Below are 24,186 nucleotides of genomic sequence, written 5' to 3' on the forward strand. Positions count from 1 at the left end.
GAGTACCTTTATACACAATGAGGGGCAGGAAAGGATCTCCCCCGACCAATAATTTTTAAGAATTGCATCTGCTTTAAATGCAGGTGATAAAATGTTTTGTAGACCCATAGTTCACAACTTTCTGAGCCTTTCAAGCACTGTTGATGATCAAACAAAGTTGTTGCTGATCTACAGAGCTAAAGAAAGCATGACATCCATTCAAGAGGCTTTTATTTATTGCCATCCTGGTTTGTTTGTTTTTTAAATCAGGTTCCTTATTAAATCTCCATTTGGTTAAGACTATTATTTTGACTTGCTTCACTTCCAGACAAATTCTTTTGGACATTTCTTTTAAGGGCACAGTATTATGCCAGTGAAACGTCCCGAAAACTCTACAGGGACAGCGCGTGGTGGTGGTGGTGGGAATGAATGATGTGGCTGAAAATAATTCAGAGTACTGTTTTATCTTTCTGAAAGCAGTACTTTCAGAAAGAGTGTTGAACCTAGGTGTGGCTGTGCAGATTAAAGGTAGGTGGAATAAATCATGCAAATAATGACAGAACTTGAAAGCCAATTTTTGTCACACTTGGATACATTTAGTCAGTCAAGACCCTTCTCTTCTCTGAAGTGGAAATGCCAGAACCAATGCAAATGTAGCCTCCCGCTTCCCCTTTCCCACAATCTCCTGTGGCTTTTCAAAAGGGGTTTTGAATACCTTTGTGGCTGATCAGGTTTCTGCCCTGGACACCCTGTTGGAACCTCTTAAGGGTCAGTGGCTTTCCCCAAGGAAGGTCAGGGCTTTATATTTCCAGCTGAGTCTGTGGGTGTGTCTCTTATGTTCCCCCAGCTGCTGTGGTAGATTGGTGAGGGGGTCAGAGAAGTGGGGGGGGGCTTCAATTTCAGGAGGGGTTTTTTTTGGACAAAGAGGCTTTTAAGCTGGGCAATACTGTGTGTGGTATCAGTTTTATTACGGGGTGGTTTTTTTGGGGGGGGGTAAGTTCCTAGTGGTTGTACTTATTTGCTTCCCTGCAGCTCCCCTGAAGGTAGGGACTGTTGGTGAGGTGAGCTGGCAGGGAGCTATCTTGAGTTGTATCCAATGTCTACCTTTAAGTTAAAGTCACTTATTTGTTGCTCCGGCAGAATGTTGTTTCACAAGGGAAAACACAAGTAGCATTACAAAGATTGTGGTACAATGTGTTGTACAACAAGAATAAGCTGTTGCACTACTTTTTCCTCTGTTACCTTTTTTGGGGTGTCTACATGTTCTTGTGTAGTAATAATAATAACAACAATAATATCAGCTGTTACACAACAAGCTTTTGTGTTGGAGTCCTTTCTTGTGCAGCCTGCCATTTGCAAGTGCAAGGGCTTATGCATTAGCAGACAGAGCAGGTTGGATACAGGTCCCCGGTTCAGCAGTAGCCTTCTTTTAAAATTGGAACTCTACTGGGATCCCACTCATAAAGCTGTCACAGGGTTGGGTCTAACATAACCCACGATACAGGAACTGTCTGGGGCCAATGGGAAAACCCATGGTGATGCCGGGCCTCTTGGGATGCACTTCTTTTGGGTGCACCTCTGCTGCTCTTGCCTGGAATCTCAGACACCAATGTAATAAAACAATGAAAATGCACATTCATATGTTTGTAGGACAATATGCAAAAGTATTTATCAAAAGTCAATTACTGCAGGTACAAATGTTGCCCCTTTTGAAGTTAAACCACACATAAGTATGCTAATAATAAGAATGGATGTGGTATTATCTACATCAAGATTTAATACTATGCACTCCTTTCTTATGTCCTCATCTATAGATGCTCTCTTTTCTTTTTGTAATCAATTTTATGCGTGTATGCAAATATTAATATGTTTCTGACGTCATACAAAGGAAAAGTGGCTTTGGGGACCATCAGCTGCTTTCTGGTATAACTTTAAGCACTTTTTTGAAGACCTTTAAACCAAACTTCTTGTTTTGTCTTGCAGGTAGAGGATGCCATGCTTATGTTTGACAAGACTACCAACAGACATAGAGGTAAGTTGGGGAAACAATCCCCAGGTCTGATGCTACTTTTTCACATTGGTTGGATATTTTGTCTTTAAATGAGGAGTGTGTTGTGAATGGTTTCTGGGTCAAAGGATAGTTTAATTCCCCATACAACAAGAGTTCCCCTCAGTTGGAGAAGCACCAATCTAGCTGTGAAGTTGTGGATCTTTCTCTCTCAGTGACCATGATTCCGCAGTGATAATATTTGGCTTCAGGTGTTTCAAGAGGTTTTTGATTTTATAAAATCGTAGAATTGGAAGGGATCCTGTGGATCATCTAGTCCAGCCTCCTGCAGTTCAGGAATCTCAACTCAGCATGCATGACAGATGGCCATCCAGCCCCTGCTTAGAAACCTTGAGAATCCACCACCTCCCAAGGGAGACCATTCAGCTGTCAAACAGCTCTTCCTGTCAGAATGTTCTTTCTGATGTTTAGTTGGAATCTCCTTTCTTATAGCTTATATTTGATAAGTTCCCTTTTCAGGCTTTGCTTTGGGTTTCTGTGCTGGTAGACTTGGGATCTGGACAAGTATGAAAAGTGACAGAACAGTTGCTTAGGTTACGTGGTTACCACTACAACTCTACCTGATGTGGAAGAAACCACAGCCAAAGTTGTTCTAAACGTTTGCACGTGAAACCTCTCTCTAGTCCCTGACACATTTGATCCCTGGTAAGGGTGGGAGATTGAGTTGTAAACTACATTGCTGTGGCTTCTGTATCCTGTATCCACATGAGAATGTGGGTTTAAAAAAAAAATCATGGAAGCTATGAAAGCCTTGAACTGACAATTTGAGCAGAGAAAATTTATACTCATAGCAGGGATGAGCTGCCTACAAAATGTAGCGGTGAGAGTTTGCACACACTGTTTTCTGCTACTGGTTGTCACCACCTGAAAACTTTATCATCTTCACTAGTAGCCTAGTGGAAAAAGGGGAAACTGTTTAAGACAAATCTTCATTGTACCGCTAGACCTCATATACACTGGGGACTTCTTTTTTCACTTGTATCCTTTTTCTGGAAATACATGGAAGCTTGCTTGAAATGGAGGCTGTAGCCTGGCCGTTTCCCATTGGCAAATGTGTCACCAAATGTTGAACGTTAGTGCACACAAAGGCATTGAAAAGAAGCAAGGTAGGTCTTTGGTTTTGTGTTTTTGCAAATGAAAGCAAATGCCCATAGAGAGGAATTTTAGAGAGGTCTAGTTCTCTCTCTTGCTGTGGTTTTTCTATATGGTGAGCTGAAGTTCCACTATACCAGGGGTCTGCAACCCGCGGCTCCGGAGCCGCATGTGGCTCTTTTACACCTTTGCTGCGGCTCCAGGGCGGATACTAGCAAGGGGAGGAGGCGCATTGTGCGCCCCGACACTCCCCACTGTGGCGGGCACTGTACTGGCTGTGACGTCGCATGGGGGCTGTGCGTGCGTTAGTCACGCACCGTCCCAACGTCACCTTCCCACCCGCTGTCATATCGCGGCTCTGGAGATATATTTGTTTTAAATGTCGCAATGGTTTTGCGGCTCCCAGGTTTTTTTTCCTTCGGAAATGGGTCCAAGTGGCTCTTTTTGTCTTAAAGGTTGCAGACCCCTGCACTATACATTTGCGCTGCAATTGGTCTGTGATGGCCTCCGTTATGCATACATGATTTAATCCCTGTTTCTTAGCCCATACAAAAGGGCCCAGCATTATAGTAGGCTGGTCAAATAAGCCGTGGATGTCCTCTACAGTTGGTTTCACACAACTGGCAAAGACATTGGACTGTGGATAGATAAATAAGGGTTTATAACTCTGTGGAGGATTCACATGGGGAGTACTGAGTGACCTTGAAGTCTGAAGTCCTCCTCAGCTACAATAGAACCTTGGAATGTGTCTTTTACTGGGCTGTGGATACTAAAACACATCCTGAGAAACATCTGGGGGGGTAATGTTTTAGGGGCTGGGTCATGGTCAGTGTTGGGCTTTGGAGGCTTTTTTGTGAAATGTAAGCATGTGGGGTAACACTGCATGAATAAAACCAGTGGAGTGTCAGCCAAGCATCTTGCAGGAGATTTTTGAACAATGGCTCCTGTCTACAGAGCTGCCAGTTTGCATCTGTGCCCTCTTGATAGATGCAAAGTTAAAACCTTTGTCTCTCTTGCATTGAGAGTAGTTGTGCTTTTCCCTCCTCAAGGCCCTCAGGTTCACTATTAATGCTTTCTTTCCAAATCGCTGCTTGACTGTTCACCTCTGCCGTTTGTCCACTTGTTTTCCCCTGGAATTTTCAGCATGAAAGCATTTTGAAGTGAGGGCATCCATGTTTTGCATTTGCCACTTAACTGTCTTGACTAGAAATAAGTGTCCTTTCCAAGCGCAGCTGAGGAGTTTTGGGGGGGTTACAGTTGACCTTGGTGAACGAGCACAGTCAATGCTATCTGTCTTGTGTGGCATTGGCTTATCAGTGCTTGAACACGTATGGCATCCACCGTTCTTGCTCCCCGACTGTAACCATGTGTAACATTTCTCACATTTGAATCCAGTTAAAGTTTGGGTTCTTTATTTCCCCTCCTTGAAATCTGATAGCCTGACAGCTTGCAAAGACATAATGAGAAGATGTTCAATAGGGAAGCAGCCAAACAGCCCTGGTGTGGTCTCCATGTGCCATTTCCCTCAGGCAGCACAAAAGGTGGCAAGTTATAGAATGGAAATAGCGAAGGCGCTTTGGTGTCAAATTCTGGGGCTTGATTTTTCTTGTTAAGGGAGTAGATTTTTCCCTCCCAAAAGGATTTAATTAATGTCCCTGAGGCAGACTACAGTAACTTCTTGTTGGCACTTTTTCTCACCTGTAGCTTTGCTGAAGTGTGAGCAGAGCCGATTCCCATCAGTAACTTCTCCACCTTCCCACCTCTTTCAGATTTCGCCCTCTGGCAATGATCTGCGAAGGGTGCTGTGGGTGAAATTAGGCTGTTGCTCCTTGGTGCTGGACTTCCTGGCAGCTGAGCTCCAGGCAAGCTGCAGCCTGCTTGAGAACAGCTGTCCTAGTTGATAGGAAAGTGTGAGGCAGCCTTCCCTTGGGAGCTGCTCACTAACTGCCTCCCAGAATCTGTCTAGATTGGCCAAGCAATGGAAGTCCCTACTGATTGGTGGCATTGGGCATGAATGTTGGCAACATTTCTCTCCGCCTTCCCGCCTTCCTCCCTTCTTTTGGTCTGCATCTAAGCTGAGGAAACGAGAGAACATAGCAAGCTTATCCCTCTGTGGCATCATCTGCACTACACATTTAAAGCAGTATCATACCACTTTCAACAGTTATGGCTTCTCCCAAAGAATCCTGGGAGCTCTAGCTTGTTTAGGGTACTTATGAGATACCCCATGTCGTCTCACAGAGCTACAGTCCCCAGGATATCCTTATTCCTTGGGAAGAGAGATGGACTGTTAAATCACTCTGGGAATTGTAGTTCTGTGTGGGAAATGAGAGACTCCAGACAAAGCCCTTGTTCAGAATCTCAGGAATCTCCGTAAGGACTCATCACACCCCCAGATCGACTCACCCGGTTTGCAACTGATGTGCCTGCAAGTGGAGAGGAAGCATATATAAGCACTTCCAGAAGGAAAAGATAATTGAGCTATGTGGTCTTTGGCTGACCTGCACATAGTATATCACAACCATTGCAACGTTCCCTCTGTTTGGCTCCATATACAGCACAGATCAGCCAGAGCCCATGGAGGTCAGTTACCTTTACCAAGGGAGCATCAGTTTACACAAGGCCTCCCAGCGATCAGATTGTGTTGTAACCTGACTGTCACCTCTGTTCTGCTGTCTGGGGAGAATAGAGTTCTTCTCATTATGGCGGCATCACACACACACACACTGCACTCAGAAATTTAGCATGGTAGGAATGCCAGTCTTCCCCCTGACTTGCTATATGTCTATGTGCAAATATTCCCCCTCTCTTTATTTTCTAATTTGGAGGAGCATTTCATTATGTGCCCTAAAGAAGCACAGTGCAGATCCATTAGATTTGCTCCAACTAATTGAGAAGTAGGCCAAAAAAATGCATTATTTCAATACGTAACTCTTGGTATAATGTCGATATAAGCCACACCCACCCACACCATGTTTAACACTAAACCCAATGACTGAGGTGGAGGCAGATACAGTTTATGGTTTCTGTTTCCAATTGGAAACAGAGCTCCCAAGAGTTGTCCCATCGATTTCTCAAGCACCGAACTGCTTAGTGTTTATACTCTGAGAAAAGGAAGGCATTTCGCCAATGGCTGCTCCGATTGTCTTATAAGCCACAAATGTGTCAGCTTCTTGGAGTAATGTGTGTAGTGAATTTGTTTAGGGAATCTGCCAAACAAAAGTTTAGAGCCTTTGAGTAAAATCAGGGTCTGTTACAAGCCCAGGAAATTTCGCATGAGGACAGTAGCCAAACCCCATTTCCTACAATGCCAAACAGCTGGTGAGAGGAAAGCCTTACCTCACCTTCCACTGTCACGGCAGAACCGGGAGCTCAGAAAACTGGAGTAAAAATGATCAGCTTAGTATTCTCTTAAATGTTTGCATTTCAAATCATGCTTCCCAGAACTCCCATCTCCTTCCCCCCATCCCCAATAAAATGATTGCAACCTACCTCATAGGGTTGCTGTAAGTGTAATGCTCTATTCTGCCAGGTAAAATGTAAGAAAGAAAAAAGGAATGTGGAAATGTTTTAAAGATGTGTCAGAGAGAGAAGGGGAGGGAGGGGGAAGCAAACATGTTTGTGCGCTGTGCATGTTAGCTGCCTAACTTAAAGAGGGGGTGGGTGGGACTAGATTTAAGAGGGTCTCATCTCTTTTGATGCTGAACTGCCTTGATGCTGGTAGAGGAGAAAAGGTTGATATGAACTAGGGAGTGTGCTACAGGAGAGGTATATATCAAAGTTTTAGAACTGAATTGTAATAACAAAAGATAGTTGGCAGCAAATTATTTTATAAATTAATTCCAGACTATATTGAGGTGTTTGGGGTCAATTGGAATCGCTTCTCTTCGTCTCATGGAGTGAGTAGAATTTCAATACCTGTGTGTGCATTCCACAAGGACAAAACTAGATAAAGATTATCAAATACATTGTAAATTAGATATAAAACAAATGATAAAAGTATGGTTGTGCTGTGATTACTGCCAATTGTGTTGCTGTTCTGATCACTGAGAATACGTAAGGTCAGAAGTAGGCATATTCTGTGACAAATGCGGGTTCTGGGATCAGCCCCTAGTGGGGATATTTACTTATTTGTGCACTTGTGCGGAAACTGGACATTGTGATAGTATGCTCTACGTATCAGAATGCAGTTCCCACCAATGTGCAAGAAAATGAAGGTGGAGCCAATTTGAAAGCACACCATGGGCATGTCCAGTAGCTGCTTTCCCATGCTGTGAACACCAACCCTACCCTCTATCAGCTACATGATTCAGAGTGCATTTTTGGCATCATTGCATCTAGCGCCCCCCATGTTCACAGTACCTTTCAGAGACACTGGAAATGCAGGGGGAGAAGAGCTAATAGCTAAGAGCCACAGCCTTTGCTATTGCTTTTGGTTCTCCCTGCTTGTTCAGGGCCTCTTTCTTCCTAGCCAGCCTGATAGAATACTACTTTTCTCCCTGTCTTTGGCTTACAATCCCGACCCAAAGGGATACCTGTGCTTGCTGTCTAATTTCTTTTTCTCATTCTGAGTTCCTTTGTTCCCACCAAGAGATTGGAATAAGGGGTTGGAGTCCAGGCCAGGCATTTTCTGGTCAACAAGTTCAAAAGTGACTTGTTTTCAGTATGCAGTTCCTGAGCTTCAGGTTCTTCTTTCCTCCTGCACAACCAATTTGATCACAGCCATTTCTGTATTTATTTCAATGTGATCCTAATGAAGTCCTCTTTTTCATGTGCACATTGAGGCAGACACTTTCTGCCTGTGCTGCTGTCACATCACTCCAAGCCATTACATCTTCGACGAGAAGCATGTAAATGTAATGTTTTTTGTTTAATTCTTAGAGTGAACTGCAACAAATGCAGAGGGAAGTAGAAAAAGGTGTTTGGGAAACCTGGTGTTATCAGGTGCAAACATGAGTGACAAGCCATCGGAGGGCAGATTCTCCTGTCAAAACATCTTTCCGTTTATCTTATCTAGCACAGAGTTAACGACTGTCGATTAGGGCTGCTTCTACAGAGGACACTTTTGACATCAACAGAGACCTCTAAGGTAAACTGGCAAAAGCCCTTTTGCTTGGAAGCAAGGCAGGTGTGGATTTTGAGGACTTTTATTGGCTCTGGTTTGTTTTATAGCCTCACTTTACGACTGGTCTCAGCAGTGTCTCTGTGCACGTTTAGCATTGTTATGTGAGCTGCATTTGAAAGATTCAGAGAAACAAGGACAGGGAATTCATTCAGAAGAAACGGAGAATTCAGTGGGGCAGGAGCTGTCCATAAGGAACAGGCCTAGCCATGTCTGCGCAACAGGACCTGCTGGTTAGACTAGGCTCATCCCTCTGAGGACTGCAACAAGAAGTTAGGCGTGCGCTTGCTAGCTTCTGCAAGAGACCCGTGGAGACACAGCGCCTTTATCAAAGTGTTGCCTGGGGAACCAGTTCGGATCCATTCCTACCAGCAGGGCCAAATATGCTGGCCTTGTCAAGATGTATGAAAAGGACAGGTCCTTGGGGATGTTTGGCACAGACTTGTCGCTTTTGTCCAGGGCTTGGAAAGGAGGCGCATTTTAAATTTCAATCCATAGCATCTATTTGGGGGCAGAATCATCCCCTCCTCGGTGCATACAGTTACTCAGTTTCACTGTCTCCCTCTTCCACATACCTCAGTGCTATTTTTTTAACACTACTGTTAACAAAACATGTTTTTATTGGTGTGATGTGCTACGATACGTGTGTGTTGGGGAAGCAGGATTCTAGCTGCTCCTTTGCTTTGCCTCCCTAACATTCACATTGCCCTGCACCAACCGCATCTTATGGGTTATTGAGTCATACTTCAATACACCAGCACCTTTGACTGCTGTTTTACAATGTCCCCTCCAACCCCAAACCCCAGAAAACCAGGAAGAATAACTTTTCTTCAGCCTATCAGCTTCGGTAGGCTACTGATGTGAATCCTACCACTATCACCAACTGAAACGGATCCCGCCACTGGTTACCAATTACAGCGGATCGCATCTCTATACAATTCTATAACCTCCATAGGTTAACTTGTGGTTTTGTGTGAGATAAAACTTTAATACTTGGAGACTCAGGCAGAAGTTGAACAAATAAGAAAGATTTATTTTACAGAACAAAGCTGGTAGAACAAATGATGCGTCAGGTGATAAAGCTCTTTCAGGAAACAGTCAGTTCTAATTATATTAAATTTAGTGGATGTTACAAGCTTCTGAAAAGTTAGCAAACACACAGCTTCTTTTAAACTTCAGTTACGTATTTTCAATTATTACTCTTCAGTTAGATGTTACAGGTTTCTAGACTAGATGGTAAATGCTTAGGTTCTTTCACATTGTTTCACTTCGGTTCCTTAGACTTAATTGTTGCGGTGTTACAGCTTGTTACTTGGGTTTTTAACAAGGTGGTACTTCCTGTCAGTTTCCCAGCCTCCTATGAATCTCACTCCTGAGGTACATCTCGCAGTATTACAGATCCAGAGGATCACCAAACCCTTCTTAACTGGTTTGGGATTCTTCCCTTTCTAGAAGATCACTCCCTTCCTGACCAAAACGAGACCCAGGTAGAGTGTATCCTCACAGCTCTACTTCTCCTTGCCCAGACTCAGCCCTCCAGTTAACTCTTGTCTGAATGCTCTCACAAGACACTACAAACTGTCATTCTATCTAAGCTCAGAAACTCCTTTCTCTTGACTGTAGATGGGGATGAGAGTGGATGTTACACACACCTCAGAACCAACTCTCTAACTCTCCTTCCAGCTCTTTCCCTTAAACTCTCTGCTAAGCTCTCTCTCAACTATCTCCCAACTATCTTGGGAATGGCTCCTTTTATATTCCCTCCCAAAGTGCTGGCTCCACCCCACTCTACCAATCAGAGAGAGGCACCAGCCCTCTGGTGGAATCCTGAGGCACTGCATCCGCAGACTCTGGCCTAGCTCAGCTGTCCGTTACAGCTTCCCTAAAGCTTTTTACATGCCTGCTCTCCAAACGAGCTTCAACTGGCTTAATGCAGTTTTTGTCAATAGGCAGCTTGTTGGCAGAAGCTGCATTAAGCCCTTCCATCGACAGGGCTCTAATCCTGGTCGGATTCCACCCCTGCTCCATAAATGATAGAGTCCAACACCATAATTGTGCGCTCATGTGCAAACAACATGCTGCTCTCTCTTGCCCATATGTAAATGAGAACTAATGCATTGCAGTACCATGGTAGAGAACTGAGTCACCGTCTGGGTGCTCCCCCAAGGGGCATGCTTGTCTGGCCTGTAGCATCTCCTTCCTGCTCCCTCGCCATGCAATTGAGCTTGGAAATCAGCCTTCTATTGTGGCCACTTTAAAGCTTTCCCTGAGCTTAATTGTAGAGTGTTCGACTGGGTTTTGGTGAGGGATGGGGGGCTCACAGCTTGAGAAGGAAGAGTTAGCCCACCCCTCTCTGTGAATTGCAGTCCTCCCTCCTGCTGAAAACGCCAGCCTCTCGTTTTTTCAGATGGTCAGAGAGGGAGCAGTGGGTTGGTGTGTCTGTGGCCACCCCACAGCATGCAACCCTTGGGCCAAAACAGTTTCTCCACCTCTGATGTGGTGGTTGGAGTGTTGGACTTAGACTAGCGAGACCCTGATTCAAATTCCTACCAACCCACAAAGCTCATTCAGTGATTTGAGGTCAATCATACATTCTCAGGCAGACCTACCTCACCAGGCTCCTGTGAGGATTAAAGGTGGGCTCATGCAGGCCACCCAGAGCTTTTTGTAGAAAGAGCAGTCTAACGTGGTAGATTGCAGTGGGTTGTCAATAGCTTTCTCAATCAGAGCAGCATTTGCCAAAGGAAGGATAGAGCCAATGAATGCAAAAACTTGTTTCGGCTTGTATAGATGTGAAATTCTACATACTGCATCCATATAAAAGGAAGAAGGGGATATCCCTATGAAAGGGAAAGTTCCCAGTGCTCCATTTGATGTACCAGAATGAATAGCGCTCTGTTGAAGTTATACCTAGGGAGCTGCTTTATGCTGAACCAGATTGCTGGTCCATCTAGCTCAGAACTGACAGGCATGATGGCTCTTCAGGATTTCAGACAAGGGACACAATCCACCAGTCAGTTTTCCTGCACAAGTCTTGTTTGGTACATTGGTGGTTGACAGGAGAACTGCCTGCTTTATTGTTTCCTCTGTAATTTGGGAGTTAAGGATAGAGTTTAGCTCTGTTGATAAGTATAGTTTAGCCTAGCAGCTGCCCACTCACCTGGAGCAAATAATGATTCCTTCTGGGTCAGGAACTTGTCAGGCCCACCACTCAAAACACCCATCTGACAACTAGGAGAGTGTAGGCAGGCAAGCAGGCTGGTTATTCTGTACAAGACTGTGATAAAGTGTTCATAGGCTGTTTTTCTGTTTATAATCCCTCACCCCACCCCAAAAAAGAGTTGGGGTGGGGTTAAATAGCGTATTAAAAGAGTTCTCTTGACTCTCTCTAAAAAGTTGATTGAGCCCCTTTTAAAAGTACCAGGATCAATCTTGAAAGGATTAAGTAATTGGAATGGGGGGAAAGTTTTATTTTGTTATCCTTGCAGCCTCCTAGATAAGATCTTAAACTCAGCAGTAGTTATTGATCTCGCGGGCTGGAAAGGATCTCTCAAGATGATGTCCTTCTAACTTCATTAGGTAAGAGAGCTCCAAAAGGCACGCAGGCTCTTGCTGAGCATGCCGAGCAGGTGAGCCAGGCTGGCTTGGGAGGCTGGCAGTGTCCAGCTCTCGCCCAGGCCCATACACTGGCAGAAAGGCTGTTTGCCCCAAGAGCCATTCTTGCTTTTCACAGGGCATCTAAGAAGGTGGGAGGCGGCGTGAAGGGGTTCCTGCTGTGAGGTGAGCAAGGAATCGGGAGGCCCAGTAATCAGGATGGGTGAAAACCAGGGTGCAGGTTCAAGGAGCAGACGGACAAACCAGGAGGCAGGCTCAAAGATTAAGCCCAAAGTTGGGACTGAAGGACAGTCACAGAACATAGAACCACACCAGACTCAGGAAAGATTTCATTGATTGCAACAGGAAGCCCTGTTATATCTCTCTCCAGGAGGATCCAGTGGCCTTGGTGGCACTTCACTGCCCAGAAACATGCTGCAACATATGTCATGTGGTAGTTCACCATACAGGGTGGCTGTACACAGGTTGGAAGCCTCTCAATTTAAGTCTCATCAGGACCTCACAAAGGACTTTGTTATTCATAGAATCATAGAATTGCAGAGTGGGAAGTGACCACAGGGGTCATCTAGTCCAACCCCCAGGAATAGTCAGGCGAAAGGTAGGTGGAGGTCTTGATGCTGTAGGGATCAGGCAGCAGGGTCCTGGTCATGAGGAGATAGCCTTGCAAGTTTGGTGGTCCCAGATTCTAGATTGGTAGTGAATGTTGCCGTTCCACTCACACAGCAGACTTCTTCTTCTGCAACAGAACTACCCCCTCCTCTGCTCTCCCATGCAGCAGCTCCCCGCGCCCCCACTCCCGGCAAAAACTGGGGGAATCTCTGGAGCAGATTTTGGGAGCACACTGGGACAGAAGAGGAAGTGCCATTGCACAAGCAAGACTGCTCACACAGCATTGGATACAACCCTCCCTTTCTACCCTGCTGCACTCGTTTCTCACCCAGGCACTTATTATTGGCTATCTCCTACCTACTTTCTGCTCATTCTCAGCAGTTACACTTTAAGCAAACTAGGAACACTTGTTCAGACAAGCCCTGATTCTACTGGGTCAGTGTGTGTGTGTGTGTGTGTGTGTGTGTGTGTGTTGTGTCTCAGATACCATAAAAGGGAATTTCAACTTAGTTTAGCGGTGTAACCCTTCAGCAATCTCTCTCTGCCCCACATCATCACCCACCCTCCCTCCCTCCCTTTGGATTTTGCTTTTAAAGAAAGACGAGGAATTTGGCTTCCAGCAAATCTTGATAAATAAAAGTAATTGTCTAGGTATGGCCAGTTGGTGTAATCACTCTGTTTATTGAAGGAGACAGGAATGATGTTGTTGGTGAGATATTGTCTAAGCTCCGGCTCAGGATAATGTTTTTCTAAGGAGAAAAATAGCCTTTCATTGTTCTGTACGGATGCCAGGAATTCACTTCTGTAGCCGACCTCTGAAATTCTAATTGACATTTTTATCTACACTATATAAAGATGATTAAGAATTGCTGCCGTTGTTTGTTTATTGCTGTCTGGCTCAAGCAAAACAAAGTCATGCATTTTAAAAAAAAATTAAAGAAAGATCCTGCAGAAGTTTACCAACAAATGGATTTAGAAGAGGCAGTTCCATTGCCTAATTTGGCAGTAGCCTTAAGTTGCTTGTGACGGAGTTCTTTCTTGCCTTCCAGATTCTGCTGCTAAATCACAGGTCTTGCACATACCTTCAAGTGACCCTTGGCTCCATTTAACAGTCACTGGAAATTTAACACTTTCTCACCTTGACCATCCTCCAAGGAGCTGTGCACATGTGGTATACATGGGATTATCGGTCATCGTTTATATAATTTTTAAACAAAAATCATAAGTATTTTTTAAAATTAAACCAAGTTATTTATAGAATATGTACAAAAAATCCATTAAATATATATATATATATTACACCCAATTACCCCTTTCCAGCCTCCTGATCTTTTTGCAACAAACCTGTGAAGTAGCTTGGGTTGAGGGACCATGCCTTGTTGTCAGAGCCCTAAATAGTCTCCAGCCCTTAAAAGCATTTTTGGAATGTTGGGTGCTCTGCTGCTTGCCAGTATTAGGGCAAATTCAGAAAATCAATGTGTGCCTTCCGAGGCTTCAGTAAGAAGGAATGGGTTGCCAGTGAAAAAAGGAGCATGGTTTAAATAGTGTTGTATTGTCTCATAAAGAAACCTGGAAAATGAAGAGTTGTAGGAAGCCTTTAAAAATTACTGTTGTTGAGTGGTGGGGGGTTTTGCTGTTAAATCTTATAATGGCACAGTGGGGAGGGGAATAAGGTATCAGAGGGACTATGTGGACACAGAAGGGCCATTAATGAACAAATGGAATTTTATACCTCTCAACAAGTATGCACCGATTGGTATCATCCTCACAAAAGTATTGTGGGCACACCTTGTTTCAGAAACTTATTCATAGAATGTAATTTCAAAATGAAAATGAAAATATGGCTGGAAGTGTTTATACAGCAGCACAAGCTGCTGAGGTCCCTTCATATGGCAAGATTTGATATACTATAAATCCTACTTGGGTTTATAGATCTTAACTTGTGGTTATGCCACGTGACATATTTACATGCACTCTAAGCACTGTACAAAGATTAATTATAAAGTATTGGTGTCGTAAAGAACTTCTAATGTATGTGATGCTTAGGGGCTGTCGTCATAAACGCCCTTGTCCAGCAATTTGCTTGTGTATGCCCCACAGGAGGTATAGTGGCTGTAGTCATTCCCTGATCCACAGGGAACAGCTTTATTTCCAGATCAGAGGTGGCAGTGTCAAAATTGGCAGAAGACTCTTTTCTCTTACATGAATAGTGTCCACTGGTTGCACAAGCTGCAGAGAAGTTGACGATTCACATTCGCTCCCATCTATATCACCATTTAATTCATTTTCCATCAGAGTTGAGAAACCTGGTGCTTTTCATTAATGTTATTTAATTGGAAATTAAGAGAGGAAATTAAGCAAGGATTCATTAAGGACTTGAAGCCCTCTCTTGTTTCAGTTTTCTTCATGCCAGCCAGACTGGAGTAGCCATCAAGACTGCCTCCCATTAGACCTTTGGTTCTATATTTGTTTTCATATCCTTTTCCTCCTGACCAGCTTGTTCCAATAGCTATCATTACATCATCAATTTCATGTAGGGAGGGAGGTGATGGCTCCCTGCTGTGCTGATGGCAACATGAACGCTATCAGGCCAGCCTTGTGCATTCTGATGTTGCTCCATGTTTAAAAGTCTGTTTGACAGACTTTGGCATACTAGAATCTGGAGCAGTTCTGACTCAGGTTTTGTTTAAGATTCATAACTCCTTTTCAGTGCAAACTAAAAACCTGGTCAAATGGATATATTTATTATTACATTTATAGCCATTCGTCCCTCCCAAAAGGAGCCCATGATAGCCCTCAGTGGTTTGGCCAAAGTAGATGGTTTTAAATGTGAATGTGGTGACATAAGTTGCTAAAATTACAGGCACTTTGCTTCTTCCCCTATGCCTTCTGATGTTGCACTGCTGGAAGCTAAGCCATGGTCTGGCTTAGCATTGCACCAGAACCTTGGTTTGTGGTTTGTTTCTCTCCAGACAAAACAGTGAGGTGTAACCTGAGCTTGTTTGTTTGGTTAGTGTGTGTGTGTGTGTGTGTCTAAATTTTCAAAAGATTATAAACATAACACAGAAGTTCCCATTTCCCAGAGGATCAGTTTATCAGATCTTGACATAGCCTTGTTAGTGAACTTGGTGAATGCCAGTTGTTGAAACATTCATTAGAAAATCTTGTAAAAGGGTCTCATATTTTGTTAACATCTGCATCATGTTTGCTATTCAAAGCATACACACTTTTCTTGTAAATTTTTCAGATAAAGCAATTGTCCATACAGTCTGTCACCATTGTGTGATATGTAGATGCTCAAGTCCTTCCTGATTCTGTTCTATGAGTAGTCATGCCGCCACCAAAAGAAAAGTAGTAAGTTCCTTCATAGTAAGCCAAACCATGGCTCAGCTCCTAGCAGCACAGCAAGAGTGGAGGAGGATTGAAATGCTCCTGGTTTTAGCAGCAGGCACTAACATGCTGCATATTCACCTTTAAACCATCCTTTAATTTAACTGTGGTTTCAAGTGATGTGCACATAAGGCCATTGCAACTACCTGTTTGGTCCTAAGTTGTTATAATAAAATCTTAGATCACTTCTGTGCAACCTTTCCTTGTAAACATACTAAACCTAATCTGAAGATTAGTGAACATCTTTAGTGATTCCGTTCACTTGACCTCTCCCCTCCTATGCTGTGCAGTGCTACCTGGGGTGCAGAATAATTGCCATTTTTCATGTCGGCTGTCATACCTTATTGCTAAATATAAGATCCGTAATGACGGGAAATCACTTCCAGAAATTTGGAGGCATGAGGCAAGCAGGAATCTCCAGAAGGCAGCCAGAGAAAAAAGAATCAATACAGAAACGTTTGTTTTGTTTTTCTAAAGTGATGGTGAGTAAACCTGTCCATAACTGGAAACCTTGACATTTTGTAGTTTTTTAAAATAAAAAGTGCTGTCCAGAAACAACCTTAATGTAACTTCTTCCAAGTGTTCTCCAGTATGAAGATTGAGCTTTAAGGGTCTTGTTGCTTAAGATACAAAGAACTGCCATTTCCATTATCTGGCAGACTTACTTTACTCTTAAGAGGTTTACCAGAAACTGTGTGCAGAATCATAATGAACTACTTCAGGTCCTGCATAGGAAAAATATCCTGTGGTGTTCTCTAGATTTAAACTGGGACATATCTCCCCTACTACCTCTATGTTATGAATTAATTCATGGAGCATTATTGCTGTTTGTACCATCTCAGAACTACAAAAGCGGAGATATTATCAGGTTGCGTTTTCAAGTCATGTGGGACGGTTTCAAAACATTAATTGGTAGAAATCCAAGTGCTCACGAAGGGAAAGAACAAAATGCAACATTTACATAGACAGATTTAATGCAGTGAGTGGTATTAAAGATGCCAAGTGTAATAAATCAGAAGGCAGCCTTGAGAAAACAGGCAGATCCCCTCCAGCATCGAGGAAAATGTTACATAAAATATTTTAACATACTGAACAATTTGTTCTACGTTGTCATTTCTGAGTGTGGTTTTTAATGGGTTTGGTAGAAAGAAAGCCGACTCGTATTTATGTTCTGCAAGCAGATGTGGTGAATCTGCCACCTTTTTTTCTTTTTTAAGGGAAATATTGAGGGATAATGGAAGCCTTTTTGTCGACTTCCTTGACCACAAAGCAACAGGAGGCGACATTGGAGAAGCTTCCTCATAACAGCGTGGCTCAAGAAAGTGGCCGCAACACATTAGAGTGGCTCAGCAGCATGGACTGCCATCATGGTGTACACCAATCTCCACCAATCTGGCGCCCCCCTCGTGCTTTGGACTACAAGTCCCATCAGTGTACCCCAAAAGATCTGGAGGATGCCAGTTTGCCTTAGGCTGTGCAAGCAGTTTCTGTGTCTGTGCTGACTCTGGCTCTGCAATTATCCATGTTATAACCTCTACAAGGAAGTGTGGCTCAGCACAGGAAGACTGAATCTTTCTTCTCTCTGAAGGAGACACCTGTGACAGAGTTTGAGATCCTCTTTTCCTCTGTCATTATATTAGCTTTTCTGATGCTGCTGAATGTTTCAAAAATAAATTTGGGATACAGCAGGAGCTGAATTGGAAAAAGGCTAGTGCTTGCTTGCATGGCTCAAGCCATTGAGCTGTGAAGGAGAGGCTTTGAAGGCTGAGGATTAAAATCTGACTTATTTCTGTTTCCAAATGTGTAATTTAGAAGTGGCTTAAAAAAAAAAAATCCTTCTGTCTCCATGGAGGTCAGAGTCCTAGTATGAATGATGGCATCATTTTGCTACTTTCCGAATGGAACATGAAATAATGTTGGCTCTCAGTTAACAATTGGGTTAATGTCTCTTTGTGTTGATTCCACTTCACCCCCCTAAAAATAACTTACTTTAGAAAGCAGCCTGTTGCATCATTAAGAGAGGCTTTATCTGCTCTATCATTAAGTCAGGTTGCCTATGAGTCATGTCTTTTATTCTTTCTTAACCACTTAGTTTAATATGTCATCTTCGGGTGCAAATAAATGAGTAAACCTGTTCCCACCAGAGGTTTGCTATCCTGTCCCCTTTCCCTGCCCTGCCAATTTTTTCCATGTTTATCAAAACATACCATACGCAGTGGCCCTGCATTTGTGGCTCCTTGTGCAGGGCAGATCCCAAGGAAGTTATCTGGTAATTAAATCCCCAAGCTACAAATGTGTTATTGCCACATGGAATGAACCATCTATATACCACCTTCTGTTTCTTTAATAATGGGCTGGGCTTCTTCCTAACCCTGTTGCTTTTGTACATTTACATTTTCTAGAAAGCTGGTGCTGTGAATCTTGAAATCGATGTGGCTGCAATCACATACCCCATGAAGTATACTCCCGGTCATAGAAAGTGTAGAGAACACTACACTCAGGAATCTAGCAAGTAAATTCCATTGTGTCTCTTAAACAACAACAGAGCAGGAAACTCCTGACCCAATACAGACACAACTAAATTCAGTGTCATCCAATAATTAAATAATACCGTGAAAATATCCATGCAGCCTCAGGTACAGAATCCCTGGCTATGGGGAGATTATGGGGTGGGGAACTCAGCTTTCAGTGTTTTTTAAAGGAAGATTCTAGTCCTTATGAGAAAACTATGGATAGTGCAAATTATAGAGTGGTTGACTCAAATTCCTGGTCAGCTGGCCAAGGTCTCACTTTTCACCTTAGGAGTTTTTCCTCTGAGAAACCTGTTTTTCTCCTCTCATTACCCCCCCCCCCCCAAATCTTCTGTTCTTGTTTTGCTTTTAAAAGCTAAACTAATAATGTTGGTAGTGCTAATGGTGTGGGCAGAAACAAACAGTATTGTCTGTGTGCGTCATATATATAAAGCACTTTAATGTACTTTCCCGCTTGCATGTTAGTAGACATGTCTCTCCCACCCCCAATTATGACCCACAGTTGTTGCATATGTTCAGAGTCATCTGATGTGCATAGCATCTGTTGCTAATACCACTATTTTATTATTTATCAAATCCATTTCTTCATAGAATGGCTAATTTCAGACCCACAGCTGCTCTCGTCATCTTGGTGCAGCTGCTACTTACCGAACAAAGCCAAACCAGTTTCACATTTGTCAGTCTGTCTCTTTTATTGTGTATTTTGAAAGGACTTGAGTACGTTGCTCCAGTGCCACAGGCCAAGATGTTGAGGGCGGGCAGAGAGGAGAATCACACTTTAGGACTACAGTCCTATGCTGAGGAGTAAACCTCACTGAACACTGTAAACATGCATTACGGCTGTGCTGTTTAAAATGTATTTTTTCCTAGATCTCTTACCAGCATTGTGTAAATCTGTTCAACTCTTTTGTTTAAATAATAATAATTTTCTGGCCTTTGGCACCAGAAAAGAATTTGGTCGATTCTGTTTGCAATCCAGTATAACTCCTGAATCTTCTGATTCTTCCAATTATCTTGTTACCACTTTCCTTTTTGTGTATTTCTTTCTCAGGGTGTACAAGAACTGTAAATACCCAATATCCATTCTCATAGGGATGCATATATATATATATATACAGTGGTGCCCCGCAAGATGAATGCCTCGCAAGACGGAAAACTCGCTAGACGAAAGAGTTTTCCATTTTGGAGGTGCTTTGCAAAACGAATTTCCTATGGGCTTGCTTCGCAAGACGACAATGTCTTGCGAGTTCCTGCTGGTTTTTTCCCTCCCCCCCTTTTTCTAAGCCGCTAAGCCGCTTATCAGCTGATCCGATCAGCAGATAAGCCACTAAAAGCTAATAGCGCTAATAGCTTTAATCCGCTAATCCTTCAATGGGCTTGCTTCGCAAGACGAAAAAACCGCTAGACGAAGAGAATCACAGAACGGATTCTTTTCGTCTTGCAAGGCACCACTGTACTAGCCTTGTAAAGAATTAGGGTCAGCAACAGTTACCTGTTGTCCTTACCCTTCTTTTCTCCCATTGTGCCCATTCCTTTCCCCTACTCTGTGTTTCTCCACACTTCCTGGAAAGAAGGCCAAGATGAAATCAGGATAGGCAGTTGCCATAGCACAGTCCATCCCATCTTTCCTCCAAGGAGACCCAGGTGGCATACATAGTCTCTCCCCCACCCATCAAATTACCTTTAACATTTGCCCTCAACAGTTCTGTCTCTGTAATTAACTTCCACATAGAATTTCTGGTGGAAATTTCTACTTGGAAGATAGAGAAGGCAGAGCTTGGAATGGAGGGAAAATGGATAGATGTTTGGGTATGTCTGCAGAACCTCTTTTCCAAAATGGCCACAATCTATCCTCCTGCGCCATATACCTCATGAACCAGGAGGCCTGTATACATAAGATGTCTGTAAGTCTCTTAAGGTTTTTTGTGCAGTTAAGTGGGAGTGCGAGGTTTGCAGGGGAAGCAGACTAGATCGGAGTCTGTTGTCAGCCAAGTGGAAATTGTCATCAGTAATTTCTTTCCTAGAAAAATTTGCCACAGAGACTGTTCTATATAAGGGTAGATGAGACAAAGGGAGGGCTATGAGTGCAGTGCTATGATGGCTGTCTGTCCCAATTTTCAATGGCTTAGGGCTCTGAAATACAGTACAGTCATACCTTGGTTGTCGAACGCCTTGGTACGCAGATGCTTCAGCTCCAAACACAGCAAACCCGGAAGTAAATGTTACTGTTTGCGAACACTTTTTGGAAGCTGAATGTACGTTTCGGCTGTTGGCATTGTTTCCAGGGCCAGTCAGCCAATCAGAAGCCGCGCCTTGGTTTGCGAACGTTTTGGAAGTCGAACGGACTTCCAGAACGGATTCCATTCAACAACCAAGGTGCAACTATATATGATGTTTATGTTATGCAGTGCTCACTGACCTAGTATCCAAACCAATCAGATGCTTGATTAATTAGGTATCACACTGAGGAAGACAGAATAGCACTTTGGTGGATGAACTCTGGAAGAAGTCTAATGGAGAGCCAATGTTGTGTTATGATCAATGTGCTGGACTTGAGCTTGAGGATACTTGGGTCTGAATGGATCTGAAACTTGCCTGATTGACCTTGGCTCAGCCATTCTCATTCACAACTGTGCCTGTGTCATGGGGTTGTGTTCTGAGCTACTTGGAGCGGAGTTTACAATACAAATGTGAGAGAGGAACAAAACGTAGTTCAGCCACGTTTGTAACTTCTAAATTCAGAGGATGTGGAGCCTGTTGAAGTCCCATTGCAATCATTGGGGCAGCGCATAGTTGACTATTTCGGAGTTTGGTGGGGAAACAGACTTTTTCCTATGGAGTTGACGTAAAAAATTGGATAGAAGTTTAGTGTGATTGTAAAATTAAAAGGCAACTGGGGTCTAAGGAGTTTAAATTGCTGCCCGTCTCTTTTCGCATCTTCAGTAGCAATGGGCAAGATAGTTGTGTTTTGCCTAATTGTTAGCAAGCCTTGAGCTGAGTTTTCTTCCTCTCTGGAACAGGAAGAGACCCACATCATGGCAGAATCTTGCACTCAAACTCTTGTTCATATCTACATGATGCTTGGCAAACACAGAAGGTGATGTCCAAAGTAAGTTGAAAATAGCCATGGGGTGAACTCCCCTTGTCAGGCTTGGAACCTGTGCTCAGAAAACCAAACTAGCTCCTGTTGCTGTAGTTTGTATGGATTTAAATATATTGCCATAGATACAACTGGTATGATTAGAATGGATATAGTATGGATTATATTATGGAACTGACAGTGATTTGAAAAGAGAATTTTCTGTTTGTAATATACACATCCCTCCCACCTTTTCCTCTGGCAAATAGGCTCTGGAGAGTGTTGTATCATTTTAAAAACTTGCGAAATATATTTCACCTGAGGAGACAGTCAGATAAAATTGTGTTTGTGTGTGTTTACATTTCCATGTGCTCAAGGATCTTTTAGAAGACATCTAAAGGCAGCCCCGTATAGGAGAGTTTTTATTGTTTGATGTTTTCTTGTGTTTTTGATATCTGTCAGAAGCCGCCCAGAGTGACTGGCGCAACCCAGTCAAATGGGCGGCATATAAAGAATAACATTATTTTTAAAATTATTATTATTGGCAAAAGAATTGCAATCTCTCCTGCACAAGCCAGATCTCCCCCCACACACACATGCAAACTTGGTTTATATATTCCTACTGTCTGTTTTTTTATTGTTTTCATTTGTAAAATATTGTGCACTTATACACTATTTCCCTCTATGACAATTTAGTTGTCTTTTCTTATCTTTCCCTTGAAATCTTTGATAAATGTGCGTGCTCTCTCTCTCTCTCTCTCTATATATATATATATAGAGAGAGAGAGAGAGAGATTGGTGGTGGTGATGGGGGGAAAGGGTGCTGCCAGATACCATTATAACGGAGTTGTTGCTGGGTGGGGAGACGGTTGTGAAGGGAGAGGAAGCGGGAGATCTTGAATGGGTGGGAAAGAACTGCTGCTCTAGTGAAAGGGGGTGGAGGGACCTAGCCAGAGCAATCAAGGTGACCTTAGCAAAGCTGACAGCAAGTTGGATCATCATTTCTGCTAGGTCTTCCTCAGTTTGTTGCTGGGACTACGATGCAAGACCAGAAACAGAACAAAGCAGATGGGAGACATAAAGGAGAAGAAGGAAACAATGCCACTTGCTTGATGTGAGGGTGAAGAGTTCCGTAATCGTAGATTATTTTTCATGAGTATTGGGTGCAGTGCACCTGCAGAATTTTCTGTCTGCAACTATTACCCTGAAAGGCAACTGCAGAAGACTCCACCAGCATCTCATGTCCACTTCAGTCGCTTTCCCAGTTTGTGTGCATTCTTAAAAGTAAGCTGGAGGGACAGTAAGTCTTTTAAAAGAGGTTTGATGAAGGCATTGCCTCCCACTGGAGGTAGAACTGCATCTCCAGGAAGGACTGGAAAAATGTCTATCTGAGACCTGATACTAGTCAGTGTTGAAAATACTGAACTAGACAGATCAGTGATCTGATTCAATGAAAGCCCACTTCCTTTGTCTCGTGTGTGGTAAGATAACAACTGGCCCAAGGTCAGCAAGTGAGCCCCAGGATTGAGTTGGACTTTTAATTTGGGTCTCCTGTGTCATAGTCTGACACTCTACCCATTTCACCATTCTGGCCATCTGCATGGGAGGATGTGGCCACTCTTTTGCCTGATGTCTTCCGCTACAAACCAGCCCTCTTTCAAGGGGGCTTTATTATAGCTAGGTTCAGAGATTTGTCTTCTGGACATCTTTGGGAAGGAGTTAAACCCTGAAGAATTGCAACTCATACCAACAGGTCATTCCCAAAAGAGAAAAACGGAGACAGCGATTTCTTTGGGGACTGGGAAAAGAAAATGGAGGCTGTCTTTGGTGAACAGGGACAGTTGGAGCACGTGTCGAACACTGAAAATAGCTTGCTAGCACAGAGTCTCTTGGAAGGTCACTCACCCAAGGGCACTGTTAGGGTTGTATTTTTGGTGGTTTGTGGCTGGGAGCAGGCAGAGGAAGAGGAGCATTGTTTCCCTGTGTGCTTTTTGCAGGACGCTGAGCATTTGGATGAGCTAATTCCGAGTTGATTCTGGTTTTGAGCAGAACAAGACCTCTACTGTCAAGTGCTTTAATAGCATTTGTGCCCCTTCCATAAACCAATCTCTCCCACCTTGAGAAGGTGGGGGGAATAAATATTTCACCATCAAAAAAAATTGCTGCTTTTTGGAACTGTCTTGTCTCTTTTGAGTTGGGCTTGGAGACAACTAGACAAGCTTCAATGAAAGCGAATAAAGTGACATTACTTTCCGAGCACAATCTTCTGTTTCCAGTCACTTTTCAACAGACATTCAATCAAAATGCTAATAGCCAAGGCAACAGGGGAGTGGGGTTATTGTAATCCTAATTGATAGGCTGCGGGGATGGGTTTTGATAAGTGCTGCTAAAGATTTTGTTTGTATGTGTGTGTGTGAAATTCTCTTTTAATTACAGCCACACTAATAAAAAAAATGACAATGTTTTTGATGGTTACCTGCGTAAATGGGCTTTTGGAGTTTTGTTTAAAACTTTTTTTAAGGCCAACAGAACACCAGATATCATCAAATTTACCTTTAAAATAAAGCCATAGCAGAGGCGGTGGTGAATTTTTCTGTGCTGTGGCAGGGGCTACTTTGCATCAAAATTAAGGCTGTCAGATCTAAAGAGAAGTTGAATAGGGAATCCAATCATTTATTTATACAATAGCCTTTTCATAAAG

General features: G+C 43.2%; 1 protein-coding gene across 49 annotated transcripts in view; it reads left to right on the plus strand.

Moving 5' to 3' along the window:
- Window positions 1-24,186, plus strand: part of MSI2 (musashi RNA binding protein 2) — a 451,660-nt gene that overhangs the window by 262,784 nt on the left and 164,690 nt on the right. For all 49 annotated transcript variants that reach the window (XM_083479991.1, XM_083480015.1, XM_083479977.1 and 46 more), the window contains one exon: window positions 1,963-2,011. In XM_083479991.1, coding sequence (XP_083336117.1) covers window positions 1,963-2,011 — 49 coding nt within the window. The remainder of the gene's footprint in view (window positions 1-1,962; window positions 2,012-24,186) is intronic.

The sequence above is a fragment of the Podarcis liolepis genome (genome assembly GCF_965112155.1).
Source record: "Podarcis liolepis genome assembly, chromosome: 16".
Lineage (NCBI taxonomy): Eukaryota > Metazoa > Chordata > Lepidosauria > Squamata > Lacertidae > Podarcis > Podarcis liolepis.